At 37.9% G+C, this 13252-nt stretch overlaps 1 protein-coding gene across 4 annotated transcripts in view; it reads left to right on the plus strand.

The window, feature by feature from the left end:
* Nucleotides 1-13252, plus strand: part of CNTNAP3 (contactin associated protein family member 3) — a 236007-nt gene that overhangs the window by 125169 nt on the left and 97586 nt on the right. For all 4 annotated transcript variants that reach the window (XM_024995997.2, XM_024995998.2, XM_059889290.1 and 1 more), the window contains 4 exon segments: nucleotides 3700-3903; nucleotides 4837-5012; nucleotides 6076-6219; nucleotides 10289-10550. In XM_024995997.2, coding sequence (XP_024851765.1) covers nucleotides 3700-3903; nucleotides 4837-5012; nucleotides 6076-6219; nucleotides 10289-10550 — 786 coding nt within the window.

The following is a 13252-nucleotide window of genomic DNA, read 5'->3' on the forward strand; positions in this document are numbered from 1 at the left end:
ATTATCATTTAAGATTTTAGTTAAACTGTTACAAGATACATGATTTTTAAGTGGTTACATATCTGTATTATAATTTAGTCACTTTAGGCTTAAAAAAATCTGTCAAAATACATGTTGAATCTGCCTCATAAAATATAATTTGATGACTCACATGTGGTTAATTGTTCTAGAAACTAGTGTTAGTGATCATGTTAGAGAGAGAGTCAAAACATTAGGATAAAAGAATTTTTTTTAAGCCATGTTTTTGTGTTTCTATCACATAATACATTTTTCATGACTCCATTTTGCCTGAGGAGAATATTCTGGGAAATATAATTTAGGTGATTTGGAGCAATGGTTCTCAAAATATAGGCATAGATCAGCAGCATCAATATCACAGGGGACTTTTTAGAAACCCAGATACTCAGGGCCGCCCCCCTCACACATACACACACCTGGTCAGTCAGAAACCCTGAGATGGGACCCAGCAGTCTGTGTTTAACAAACACTCCAAGAGATTCTGATCCCTAGAATATGAGTATTACTATTACAAAGCAATACAGCAAGAGGGAAGATGAGGAAAAAAATAATTCAATCAAAATAATCCTGGGAAAATCACTTACAGAAAAAAAATTTATCGACTGACTGCAAAAATAAGCATTGCCTTTCAGTGACACATAAACTATACTGCAAAAATGTGAAAGCATTTAAATTCTTTACTGTCAAGTTTTCATTAGTTTATTATTATCTTATACTCTAAGGGACACATTTGAATTTAACAGAGTTATGTTTTTATTAATCATGTCTATTTAATTATGCAACAAAGAACAATTGTTTGATTATATGGCTTAGAGACAGAGTTAAGAGTTTATATATTTTACATTTTATATGTGAATCTAAGAGAAGAGGTGGCAAGAATACACAGAAGAACTATACAAGAAAGATCTTCATGACCCAGATAACCACAATGGTGTGATCACTCACCTAATAGCCAGATATCCTGAAATGTGAAGCCAAGTGGGCCTTAGAAAGCATCACTATGAACAAAGCTAGTGGAGGTGATTCCAGTAGAGCTATTTCAAATCCTAAAAGATGATGCTGTGAAAGTGTTGCACTCAATATGCCAGCAAATATGGAAAACTCAGCAGTGGCCACAGGACTGGAAAAGGTCAGTTTTCATTCCAATCCCAAAGAAAGGCAATGTCGAAGAATGCTCAAACTACCACACAATTGCACTCATCCCACATGCTAGTAAAGTAAGGCTCAAAATTCTCCAAGCCAGGCTTCAACAGTATGTGAACTGTGAATTTCCACATGTTCAAACTGGATTTAGAAAAGGCAGAGGAACCAGAGATCATATTGCCAACATCCACTGAATCATTGAAAAAGCAAGAGAGTTCCAGAAAAACAGCTACTTCTGCTTTATTAACTATGCCAAAGCCTTTGATGGCGTGTATCACAACAAACTGGAAAATTCTGAAAGAGATGGGAATACCAGACCACCTGACCTGCCTCCAGAGAAATCTGCATGCAGGTCAGGGAGCAACAATTAGAACTGGATATGGAACAACAGTCTAGTTCCAAATTGGGATAGGAGTACATTAAGGCTGTATATTGTCACCCTGCTTATTTAACTTATATTCAGAACATCATACGAAATATCAGACTGGATAAAGCACAAGCTAGAATCACGATTGCCAGGAGAAATATCAATAACCTCAGATATGCAGATGACACCACCCTTACAGCAGAAAGCGAAGAAGAACTAAAGAGCCTCTTGATGAAAGGGAAAGAGGAGAGTGAAAAAGTTGGCTTAAAACTCAACATTCAGAAAACTAAGATCATGGCATCTGGGCCCATAACTTCATGACAAATAGTTGGGGAAACAATGGAAATGGTGAGAGTCTTTATTATTTGGGGCTCCAAAATCACTGCAGATGGTGACTGCAGCTATGAAATTAAAAGGCCACTTGCTCCTTGGAAGAAAAGCTATGACCAACCTAGATATTGTATTAAAAAGCAGAGACATTACTTGTCCAACAAAGGTCTGTCTAGTCAAGGCTTTTTTTTTTTCCAATAGTCATGTATGGATGTGAGAGTTGGACTATAAAGAAAGCTGAGTGCTGATGAATTGATGCTTTGAATTGTGTTGGAGAAGACTCTTGAGAGTTCCTTGGACTGCAAGGAGATCCAACCAGTCCATCCTAAATGAAATCAGTCCTGAATATTCATTGGAAGGACTGATGCTGAAGCTGAAACTCCAATACTTTGGCCACCTGATACGAAGAGCTGACTCATCTGAAAAGACCCTGATGCTGGGAAAGATTGAAGGTGGGAGGAGAAGGGGATGACAGAGGGTAAGATAGTTGGATGGCATCCCTGAATTGATGGACATGAGTTTTGAATAGGCTCTGGGAGTTGGTGATGGACAATGAAGCCTGGCATGGTGCAGTCCATGGGATTGCAAAAAGTCGTTTCAGTTCCGTTGACTGAGCGACTGAACTGGACTGACTGACATGAATCAAACTTCTGCATTTTTCAAAAGGTATCTGCATAAAATGGATGATTCTTTTTAAGTTGTGAATATAAAGGGTTTTCTGGAAATAGTTAAAGTGAAGTGAAGTCGCTCAGTCATGTCCGACCCTTTGCGACCCCATGGACTGTAGCCCACCAGGCTCCTCCATCTATGGAATTTTCCAGGCAAGAGTACTGGAGTGGGTTGCCATTTCCTTCTCCAGGGGATCTTCGAACCTGGGTCTCCCGCATTGCAGGCAGATGCTTTACTGTTTGAGCCACCAGGGAAGCCCACAGATTGAAAGAAATGAAAGTTGCTCAGTCATGTTGGATTCTTTGCGACCCCATGTGCTATACAGTCCAGGAATTCTCCAGGCCAGAATACTGGAGTGGGTAGCCTCTCCCTTCTCCAGGGGATCTTCCCAACCCAGGCATCAAACCCAGGTCTCCTGCAATGAAGGCAGATTCTTTTCCAGCGGAGCCACAAGGGAAGCCCTGGAAATAGTTAACCTGAATGAAATGCAGGTCCATGTACACATTAGACACAGAGTACGTGGCAAAACAATCTTCCTAGTGTGCTTAAGGTACAACACAAAATAGCTGTGCCCTTGTGCTGTCACTGGATCAAAATGTCGGAATAAAAATACATCCCTGTTTACTGAGAACCCTTTAATATGGTCTGCAGTAGTATTTAGTATATCTGGTATCTTTATGTGTGTCTTTTATGGCCAGACAAAAATATATTAAAGTGACTGCTTATGTGAGAATTGTTAAAAGTCAGTTTCTGGTTCAGAAATAATTAAGCCCTTTACATTGAATGACACTATTATTAATTTCTTACCAGTCTGTGAGAACTAGTATAGCTTTTCAGAAAAACAGAAATGTTGAATGATTATTAAATGTACAGGGAGATTTTATTCAGGGGAAACTGACTTTAACTTTTTTTCCTGATCTTTGTTATTTACAGGATGGAAATAGGCCAGTAAAAGATAGGAGAAATTGAAATTAACCAACATTTCTAGATGATACATTTTGGGGAAGATGGAAGAAAAGGCAAATAGTGGAGTTTAGATATGTCAAATATGTTAGATACTCTAAACAAGCCAGAGATATGCTATGTGTGTATATCTGTGTGCTGACTTACACATTTCAACGCACTGATAAGACTGTATTATAATTAGACCACATTAATGTCTTCCATTGTAGGATCCGAGATGGTTCATTTTGATGGGAAGAGTTCTTTGCTGTACACATTTAATCATAAATCCATGAATCCAATCAAAGAAGTTATTTCTCTGAAATTTAAAACCAGAGAGAACAATGGGATTCTACTCCACAGAGAAGGACCAAATGACAAACACATCACCCTGGAGTTAGTTAAAGGAAAACTCATCTTATTCCTTAATTCAGGTAAAAAAAAAAAAAAAAGGTGTTTTGGGGAAATACTATTTAGATGAAAGTATCCTTTGTGATGGATTTTTCTTCGCAGTTAAGTAGTTAATTTAAAACCAGAGTACTTTTGGATGTGAGGGTGATCTGGCTTGGCTAGAAAGGTGTTCCCTTCCTCCCTCACAGCTCCATGTGTGTTCCTCCCAAAGCTGCGCACTTGGTTGAAGAGGACCACCTTCTCCTCTAGAGGAGGGCCATTCTTTGGTCAAGGGTATATGCGTAGCTTTGCTTCTCTGCTAGAACCTCAAAACAAGCTCTCAAGGTCCATTTGCAGGAGAACGTAGGGTCGTCAAGCTTCCAAGACTCCAGACACATCCAAATGAGGCATTCCATGTGGCAGTCTGCCTTTCTTTAAAAAACAAAACAAACATACAACAAAAAAGAACACTTTTGTGAAAAAAAGTAGACCCTATAAATAATTATTCTGAAGACCAAAACTGTCCAGACAAATGGACACGTGGTCACCTACAGAGCTATACTAAGAACAGCATGTGTGCTCTTCAGTATGCTTTTATGTAAAAAGTTTTATTTCTTGATAATCATGTAAGATCAGTAGTAGATGCTCAATAAATAACCTGATAATATCATGATGACAAGGGTGGCTTATCGGAAACTTTTGAAGTAGTCCTATGGATGAGGACCTAGGAAGAAAATATTTTCAAGAAAATTGAAAATTCAGTACATAATAATAATAAAACAAGTTAGATAGAAGATGCTACTCAATATCAAAGAAGACTGTATTTAAGATTAAGATAAAAGCAGCTCGCCAGTTCTTGGGATAAAAGAATGTAAGGAAAGTGTAACTGATGTGAAAAATGCTAAACCTGAAAACACTGAAGAAATCATGGTATTGAGCTGGATGGAACGGTGCATTTACACTTCTTCTCTTTTCAGGTCATGCTGACTTGCCCTCGCCTGATGCTCTCATGCTGGGCAGTCTGCTGGACGATGAACACTGGCATTCTGTTCTCATTGAGCTCCTCAGTACAGATGTCAACTTCACTGTGGATACACACACTCATCATTTTCGGGCAAAAGGAGAGTCCAGCTATGTGGATCTCGATTATAAGGTGTGAAATGACCTTTTAAGTATTACAGATTTTATAATTTGATTGCAGTGTAATCTTCTAGGGAAAATACTACTACGGTGAAAAGTTCCCTTTCCTAATAATTCAGAACTCTGATAAAATATTTCTTATGTGTGGTAACTTCACACTGGAAGATACATGCTCAAGCTATTGAGACATTTTATTCCTTACAGATGTTAGTCTTCACATGAGAGTAAATAGTTGTTAAATTTAGGAAATCCATACATGAAGAGCTACCAGTTCAACAAAGAATATTTTTAAATGCATTTGTTCACACAGTTCTGTATTCCATCTGGTGTTTGGCTGTGAATATTACCTTGGAGATTTCTTTGTTTTAGGGCAATCCTAAACAGAATTAGCTACCTAGGATAATTTAGAGAAGTAATCCACATATATTCCAATCTGAATTTTTTAAGTAACAAGAAAGCCAAATGCACAGATCTCAGAATACTGTTTCTTGGGGTTTTTAAACACCAGACGATATTTGCAGCATGTTGCCCACGTGTGTCTAATATACACTGAAATGCATTGTTTGTTCTGCCAGTTCTGCTGAGCACATCTGTCAGCAAACCAGGATTCAACATTCACTTGGTATGAGTGGCCTCAGCAGCAGAGACCAGCTGGAGATTCTGGTCTTAAATGATATTATAAGTGGCTTTGTAATTCTCATCTCTCAGAGTTGTGGCAAAGAGCAGGATCCCACAGTCTAGTTTATAAAGTCGAATATCATCACAGTAGGCTGCCTTGTCACAAAAATCGAAATTTACGATGGGCATAAAGATGCAATATTCCCCATCAACAAAAATAACAGAACTATATGAGTAGCAGCAAATTATAAGAAGGATATTTAATATATTTATCTTAGTGTAATAAATAAAGCATTGGTAAATACATATAAAACCTCCTTTGAAATTAGCATGATAATATAAAATAATGCCAAGCAGATTTGAGACAATTACCATTATACCCAATAATCATACATGTTTAGTCAGATAATCAGAAAATCATTAAACAATGTTATTTATGTCATTTTTTTCTTTCTAAGATCAGCTTCGGAGGGATTCCTGGTCATGGAAAATCAGTGGCATTCCCACATAAAAACTTTCATGGCTGTTTTGAAAATCTCTATTATAATGAAGTGGATATCATTGATTTGTCCAAGAAACACAAGCCACAGGTCCTCATCATGGTAAGAAAGTCTATACGCAAGTTCAAGAGAAAAGGGAACTGCAGTTTGATTGATTCAGCTTTAAAATATACCTCTTCTGAAGGCAGGGAAGGTACAAATCACGTGAATCGTTATCCTTAGATATCCTTGGGGAATTGGTTCCAGGATCCCCGAATTGGAGCAATGGATGCTCAAGTCCGTTGTATAAAATGGCACAGTATTTGCATATAACCTAGTCATATCCTCCCATATACTTTAAATCGACTCTAGAATATGTATAGTACCTAACACGATGTAAATGATATGTAAATAGTTGTAAATATAATGCAATTGTTATGTGAGTAGTTGCTGGTGCTGGTCAAGTTCAAGTTTTGCTCTTTGGAATTTTCTGAAATTTTTCTTTCTAAGTATTTTCCCGGTTGGTTGGTTGTATATGAGGATGCAGAACCTGGATATACAGAAAGCCTACTGTACTTTTTTTAGTTTATGTGTGGTTTCATTTTTATGTGTTCGTGGAAATAGATGAATAGTTTCACAAAAATGTTAAAGTGCAATCATATTAAGGCATTTTAATGCAGTGTTTTTGTTTTCAATTGGTTTCTTCCTTCTTTCTCCGTATTCTCCACATGGCTACAGTCCCTCTGTCAAGCTGGGATGTTACAAAGCTAATATTTGTCCTTCCTTGTTTGGTCTATAGTAATGGAATCCTCTATAGATAGATAGACTCATACTCACACATGTATTTATGAATCTATATGCTTCCACATTTGACATTGTTTACAAAAAAATCATTTTATAAAAGTTTTTCTCCATCTAGATTTTTTGATTCAACAATACCTTGTAAGAATTCTTTTCCATTATCAGGAGTAGTTCTACATTAGAATGTCCACATCACTATCCATTAGGAAAACGTACCATTATTTATCTAGTCATTTCCTACTCAGGGCATTGCTTTATCTCAACTTTTTTACCACTATAAGCTGACAGTTGCACATGTGTGCTCAGTACAGGGGCTTCCCTTTTGATAGGATAAAATTCCAGAAGTAGAATTTCTTGGTCACAAATTTTATACAGTTTTACATTTTAATAAACGTTGTTGGATGGCCTTCCAAAAAGCTATAATATGACATTTTCCACCAGCAATGTATGTTAGAGCCTTCCATCCCATCTCAGGCAACCCTCATATACCCCTGCCAGCTCAAGGAACATGAACTAATATCTCTTTGTTACTTTGTGTTTATGGGACTACTGGTGAATTAAATAATCTTCTCACCTGTTTTTTGTCCATTTGGACTTGTTTTTCTGATCATTGTTCACTCTTATTCTTTTGCCTAATTTTTATTTTATTTCTTTAATTTTTGGTCAATTTACAAGACAGTTTTATATTTGATAGATAACCCTCTGTCATTCATGGTCCATATATTTTTTCAGATTTATCAATCTTAAATATTACATAATATGTTGAGTTTATAAATATTTTCACTTATATGTGGTCATTAGGTCTGTATATTTCTTTATAGCTTTGGAATGTCTCTAAAACCCTATAATATATACATAGTCTCATGGGTTTTCCTGTAAGAATTTTTAATTGGTTTTATTTAGTTTTTAAATAAAAAAAACCTAAATCTTTGATATTTATTCTTTATGTGATATAGGATTAATTTTTGTATTCTACCTGATAGATATCCATTTGGTCCTACACTATTTAATAACTAACCCACACTTTATCCCACATAGTTGAGTTTCCTTACATACTAAGTTTTACCAGGTGGCTCATTGGTAAAGAATCCACCTGCCAATGCAGGAAATGTAGGGGATGAAGGTTCGATAGCTGGTTTGGGAAGATACCCTGGCAGGGGGAAATGGCAATACACTCTGATATTCTTGCCTAAAAATATCCCATGGACAGAGAAGCCTGGCCAGCTAAGTTCATGGGGTTGAGAAGAACTGGACATGACTGAGCACACATACTGGAGAAGGCAATGGCACCCCACTCCAGTACTCTTGCCTGGAATATCCCATGGATGGAGGAGCCTGGTAGGCTGCAGTCCATGGGGTCGCTAAGGGTCGGACACGACTGAGCAACTTCACTTTCACTTTTCACTTACATGCATTGGAGAAGGAAATGGCAACACACTCCAGTATTCTTGCCTGGAGAATCCCAGGGATGGGGGAGCCTGGTGGGCTGCCGTCTATGGGGTCGCACAGAGTTGGACACGACTGAAGTGACTTAGCAGCAGCAGAGCACACATACATGCTAGCTTTATTAATATGTAACTATATAATGTATATTGTATATTATATATATGTATTATAGCTATATATTATATATTAATATATAACTAATATATTCTCAGATGTTTTTGTGAGTTCCTTATTCTGTCCCACTGCTGTGTTTATTCCTATACCAATAACACACGGATCTGCTTACAGTAACTTCATAGTATGCTTTGCTATCTGGTAAGTTAAGTTCTGTCTCACTGGCTTTTTATTTGTATTATTTTTTTTGGAGAGGAAGAGTAATGTTTGGGTATGTATTCTGCTATCTGAAATCTATAGAAAAGTTTTTAATTTCAGACAAAATTCATGTAGAAGGTTTAATTGGAATTATATTGACCCCATTCCGTCCAAGCACTATGATTAAAAATAGTTTGTTCCTGGAGCAGTAGACATATCATAAGGATTAAAAATGTCTTTAAAAACAGAATTATATACAAATAAAAACAGCCTGCTAGACAGATCAGATCTTAGGCTGGGTGATAGCCTTGGGTGATTTGGTTTGTAAGAACTTCAGAGAAGAGACCAGCCTACCTGTGGCAGGACCAGCCTGGCCACATTCTTTTCTTCAGACATGCAAAAGCACATGCCCTACCTATAGTAAGATGTAGCTATCACCTGAGTGACACACTTATAATCACATTTACATAATCAAGACAAGTACAAGAAAGTTCTTGGAGTAAGTTATCCTTTGTGCTAGCCTTCACATTGGAGAAAAACATCTAGCACCTCAAGAGAGGAAAATTGTCTATGTTGTATCCCACACCCAGCATTGTTGCTATTGTTGTTCAGTCACTCAGTCGAGTCTCTTTAGGACCCCATGGACTGCAGCATGCCAGGCTTCCCTGTCCTTCACTATCTCCCACAGTTTGCTCAGATTCATGTCCATTGAGTCTATACGGACTTCCAGCCATTTCTCATCCTCTGTCGCCCACTTCTCCTTCTGCCCTCAGCATCAGGGTCTTTTCCAATGAGTTGGCTCTTCACATCAGGGGGCCAAAGTATAGGTGTTTCATCGTCAGTCCTTCCAGTGAATATTCAGGGTTGATTTCCTTTAGGATTGACTGGTTTGATCTCCTTGCTGTCCAAAGGACTTTTAAGAGTCTTCTCAAGCCCTGTTCAAAAGCATCAATTCTTTGATGCTCAGCCTTCTTTATGGTCCAGCTCTCATACTGGTACGTGACTACTGGAAAGACCGTAGTTTGGACACCCAGCATTAAGTCTGGGAAAGATTTGGCTCAGGATTCCTTTGCAAATGCTTGGTAATGGAGATAGACAGTTCCTCAGAAACTCAGAAATAGGTTTACCCAGCTAAACAGCACTTTTTCTTTTCATTTTTATATTTATATATTTTTGGCTGCATTGGGTCTTCATTGCCCTTTCGTTGCTGTGCATGCACGGGATTTCTCTAGTTTCTCTAATTGCATTGCATGGGCTTCTTATTGTGGTGTCTCATTGTGATGTCTCTTGTTGCAGAGCGTGGGCTCTAGGGCTCACAGATTTCAGTTGTGGTGCATGGGCTTAATTGCCTCGCGGGATGTGGGATCTTAGTTCCTGGACCAAGAGTCGAACCCACGTGCCCTGCATTGACAGGCAGATTCTTAACTACTGGGCTACCAGGGAAGTTCTTGAACAGTGCTTTAAGGGACCTATAAGGCAAATCTGGATTTAAGTTTGATGGGGAAGCCTCATTTTAAAAATCCTAGATTGCTGAATTGTTGATAAGAAATTCAGTGTCTTGGAAAATCTGTTGTCTGTGAAATGAAAGCATTCCAACTGTGCTTTCCTAAAGTCTGTTTCACTGTGTTCACAGGGAAATGTGTCCTTCTCCTGCTCACACACGCAAACTGTCCCCATGACTTTTCTGAGCTCCAGGAGTTACTTGGTGCTGCCAGGCATTTCCAGAGAGGACAAAGTGTCTGTGATCTTCCAATTTCGAACATGGAACAGAGCAGGACTGTTGCTGACCAGTCAGTTTCACCATAGGTCAGGAGCTCTCATCCTTGTTCTTAGTGATGGAAAACTCAAGCTGAGTCTCTCCCAGCCTGGACATCCAGCCAGGGACATCACAGCAGGTAATAAACGTCCTCCCTGAGATAACGCATAGGTATTTGTTGTGACTATATCTTCTTGCATGTAAACCTAAGATGGGTAATCTTTAAAACAAATGAATGGCTGAATACATAAGATAGTCATAATCCTACTAGAGAGAACTAGATTGCTTTTTCCTTTGAAGTAGGTAACTCCAGGCTGTTGGTGTGTCAATCAATATGATGTAGCATAATTATCAAAAAGTTTAAAAATAAATGATCATAAACTTGTGGTTACCAAAGGGATAAATTAGGAGTTTGGGATTGACAGATATTCACTACTATTAATAAAAAATGGGTAACCACCAAGGACCTACTGTTATAGCACAGGGAAGTTTACTCAGTATTTTGTAATAACCTATAAGGGAAAAGAATATGAAAATGAATATGTATATTTATACATATATATATGTATATACACGTGTGTATGTATGAATCACTTTGCTGCACTCTTGAAGCTAACACAACACTGTAAACCAACTATACTTTAATAAAAAATTAATTAAAGAAAAAAAATTATTTGTAAGTTTGAGGTAGAACCTAGAGGTAAACTTGAATTACTAGAAGGCATTAGACTATCCTAAGGAGTCTTAAGAAAATAGATTTCTTTCAACTGTCTTTTAAACCTATATACACATTGATTTTCAAAATATTATAAGTTACTTTTCTTTCTTATGTCTGAGCCATTGCTTCCTTTGTTCCTACTTGTTTTTGGTGAGGCTGCTTCTAAATGGGTGAATGTTCTATAGCTTTTTGAGAAGAACCTGTTTATTTCTAGACTCACTTCTGAGTCGTGTTATTTTTTAACTTTGGGGACTGCTTTACATTTAAAACTGATAAATTTAAACCTAGGTAGACTCATGGCATGTCATTCCTTGAAGGTTTCATGTGGAAGGACTGTCTTGTCTGATCTCTGGTTATCAGTTTGGGACTGAAAAGCTAGGAATGAAGACTAAATTTTCCTTTTTTTATATAAATAAAAAAACATATATATGACGATTAGCATGTAAATGAACAGAGTCGACAGTGTCAATTCAGATTCAGTCAACTGCTTAAATCTTGGCTCAGTGGTAAACTATCTGCCTGCAACGCAGGAGCCACAGGTGATGTGGGTTCAATTCCTGGGTCAGGAAGATCCGCTGGTGGAGGAAATGACAATCCACTCCGGTATTCTTGCCTGGAGAATCCTATGAACACAGGAGCCTGGCAGGCTTCAGTCCATAGGGTTGCAAAGAGTCAGACGTGACTAAGGCAACTTAGCATGCACACATAATTTACATGTAATATGAACTAAAAGAGATAGCTTTTTAGTGTTGTTCATGTGGGTACACACTGTCCTTCCCCCCCCCCACACACATATATATATGTCAGGTATTGAATATTTTATAAGCTGGCACTGACACAACACATAAATATTTTATTGCACTATTTTTAAAGGTTTTACAGTGTAATGTGCCATTTTTCAGAAGCAAACCAAAGGTGAATTTCTTGAGATGCTTGCTTCTTACTTTAGCAACATTTGAAAGGGAATCTTTTATGTAGTTGAAGTAGATGGAAAGTAAGACAGGCTGCAAAATTTTTTCACTTTAAATGTTGTATCAAGTACCCAAATGTGTACCAAACTGAAACTTAAATTTCATTAAATGATATTGAAAAAGCATCTTGTATCCTATTTCCAGGTTGTAGATAATTTTTCCTAATAGTTATCTCAAGACAGTTCTGAAGAACTGGAGAAATGTACCAAAGGTGTAGATTCTAGTGCATATGTGTTTCTGGGGCAGGGCTAAGGAAGTGGGTCATAGAAACAGAGGAAAAGTGGGAGCAATAAAGGAAAAGGAAAAAATGAATGTCTGTATTCACCCTTTACGACCGAGGATGAGATGGCTGGATGGCATCACGGACTTGATGCACATGAGTTTGGGTGAACTCCAGGAGTTGGTGATGGACAGGGAGGCCTGGAGTGCTGTGATTCATGGGGTCGCAAAGAGTTGGACATGACTGAGCAACTGAACTGAACTGAACTGATTCACCCTTTATAAGAAAAGACACAATTCTACCCTTTGCCGTGTTGTGTGTAGTGCTATGGTCATTATCCTGTTATTAGAATAAATTATTTGATTTATGAGGTGGTGTGTGAGAGGACTCCTCTCCCTTGCATATTTCCAGGTCTGCCTTTGATAAGCAGCCCACTTGTTCTCATGAAGCCTCAGGGTCTTCATCTTTAAAATGACACTAATCAGTGTTATGGTGAGAATGCAGGGATTTAACATATCTAAACGCTTGGCACCATAGGGTCAATCAGTAATAACACAATAACCATTAGTTACAGTATTTCAACACTAGCACTACAATCATGGCATCACCCCCAAGATTGAGGCCTTTAGAGGGATTGGAAGGGTGTGGTAGAATTAGCATCATATCTATAGTTGCACAAATCAAAAGTCCGAAATCTATTTTCTGGTCTCCATCCATCCTTTGACAATCATGTTGCCTGGGAAACAGACTGTCCTTTCATCAGAAGTGGGCTGACTTGAAATCACACTGAAGAAAAACAAAGGATGAGATTTATAATGGAGAGAAGGAGACAATGAATATAAATGCCTGCATTTTATTTTTAAATTAAAATGGCTAATTTTTACTAAGAACAGTCTTGTGTCACATAAACGGATGACATCTACTACAAATTC

Source organism: Bos taurus, chromosome 8, assembly GCF_002263795.3.
Source record: "Bos taurus isolate L1 Dominette 01449 registration number 42190680 breed Hereford chromosome 8, ARS-UCD2.0, whole genome shotgun sequence".
Classification (NCBI taxonomy): Eukaryota; Metazoa; Chordata; class Mammalia; order Artiodactyla; family Bovidae; genus Bos; species Bos taurus.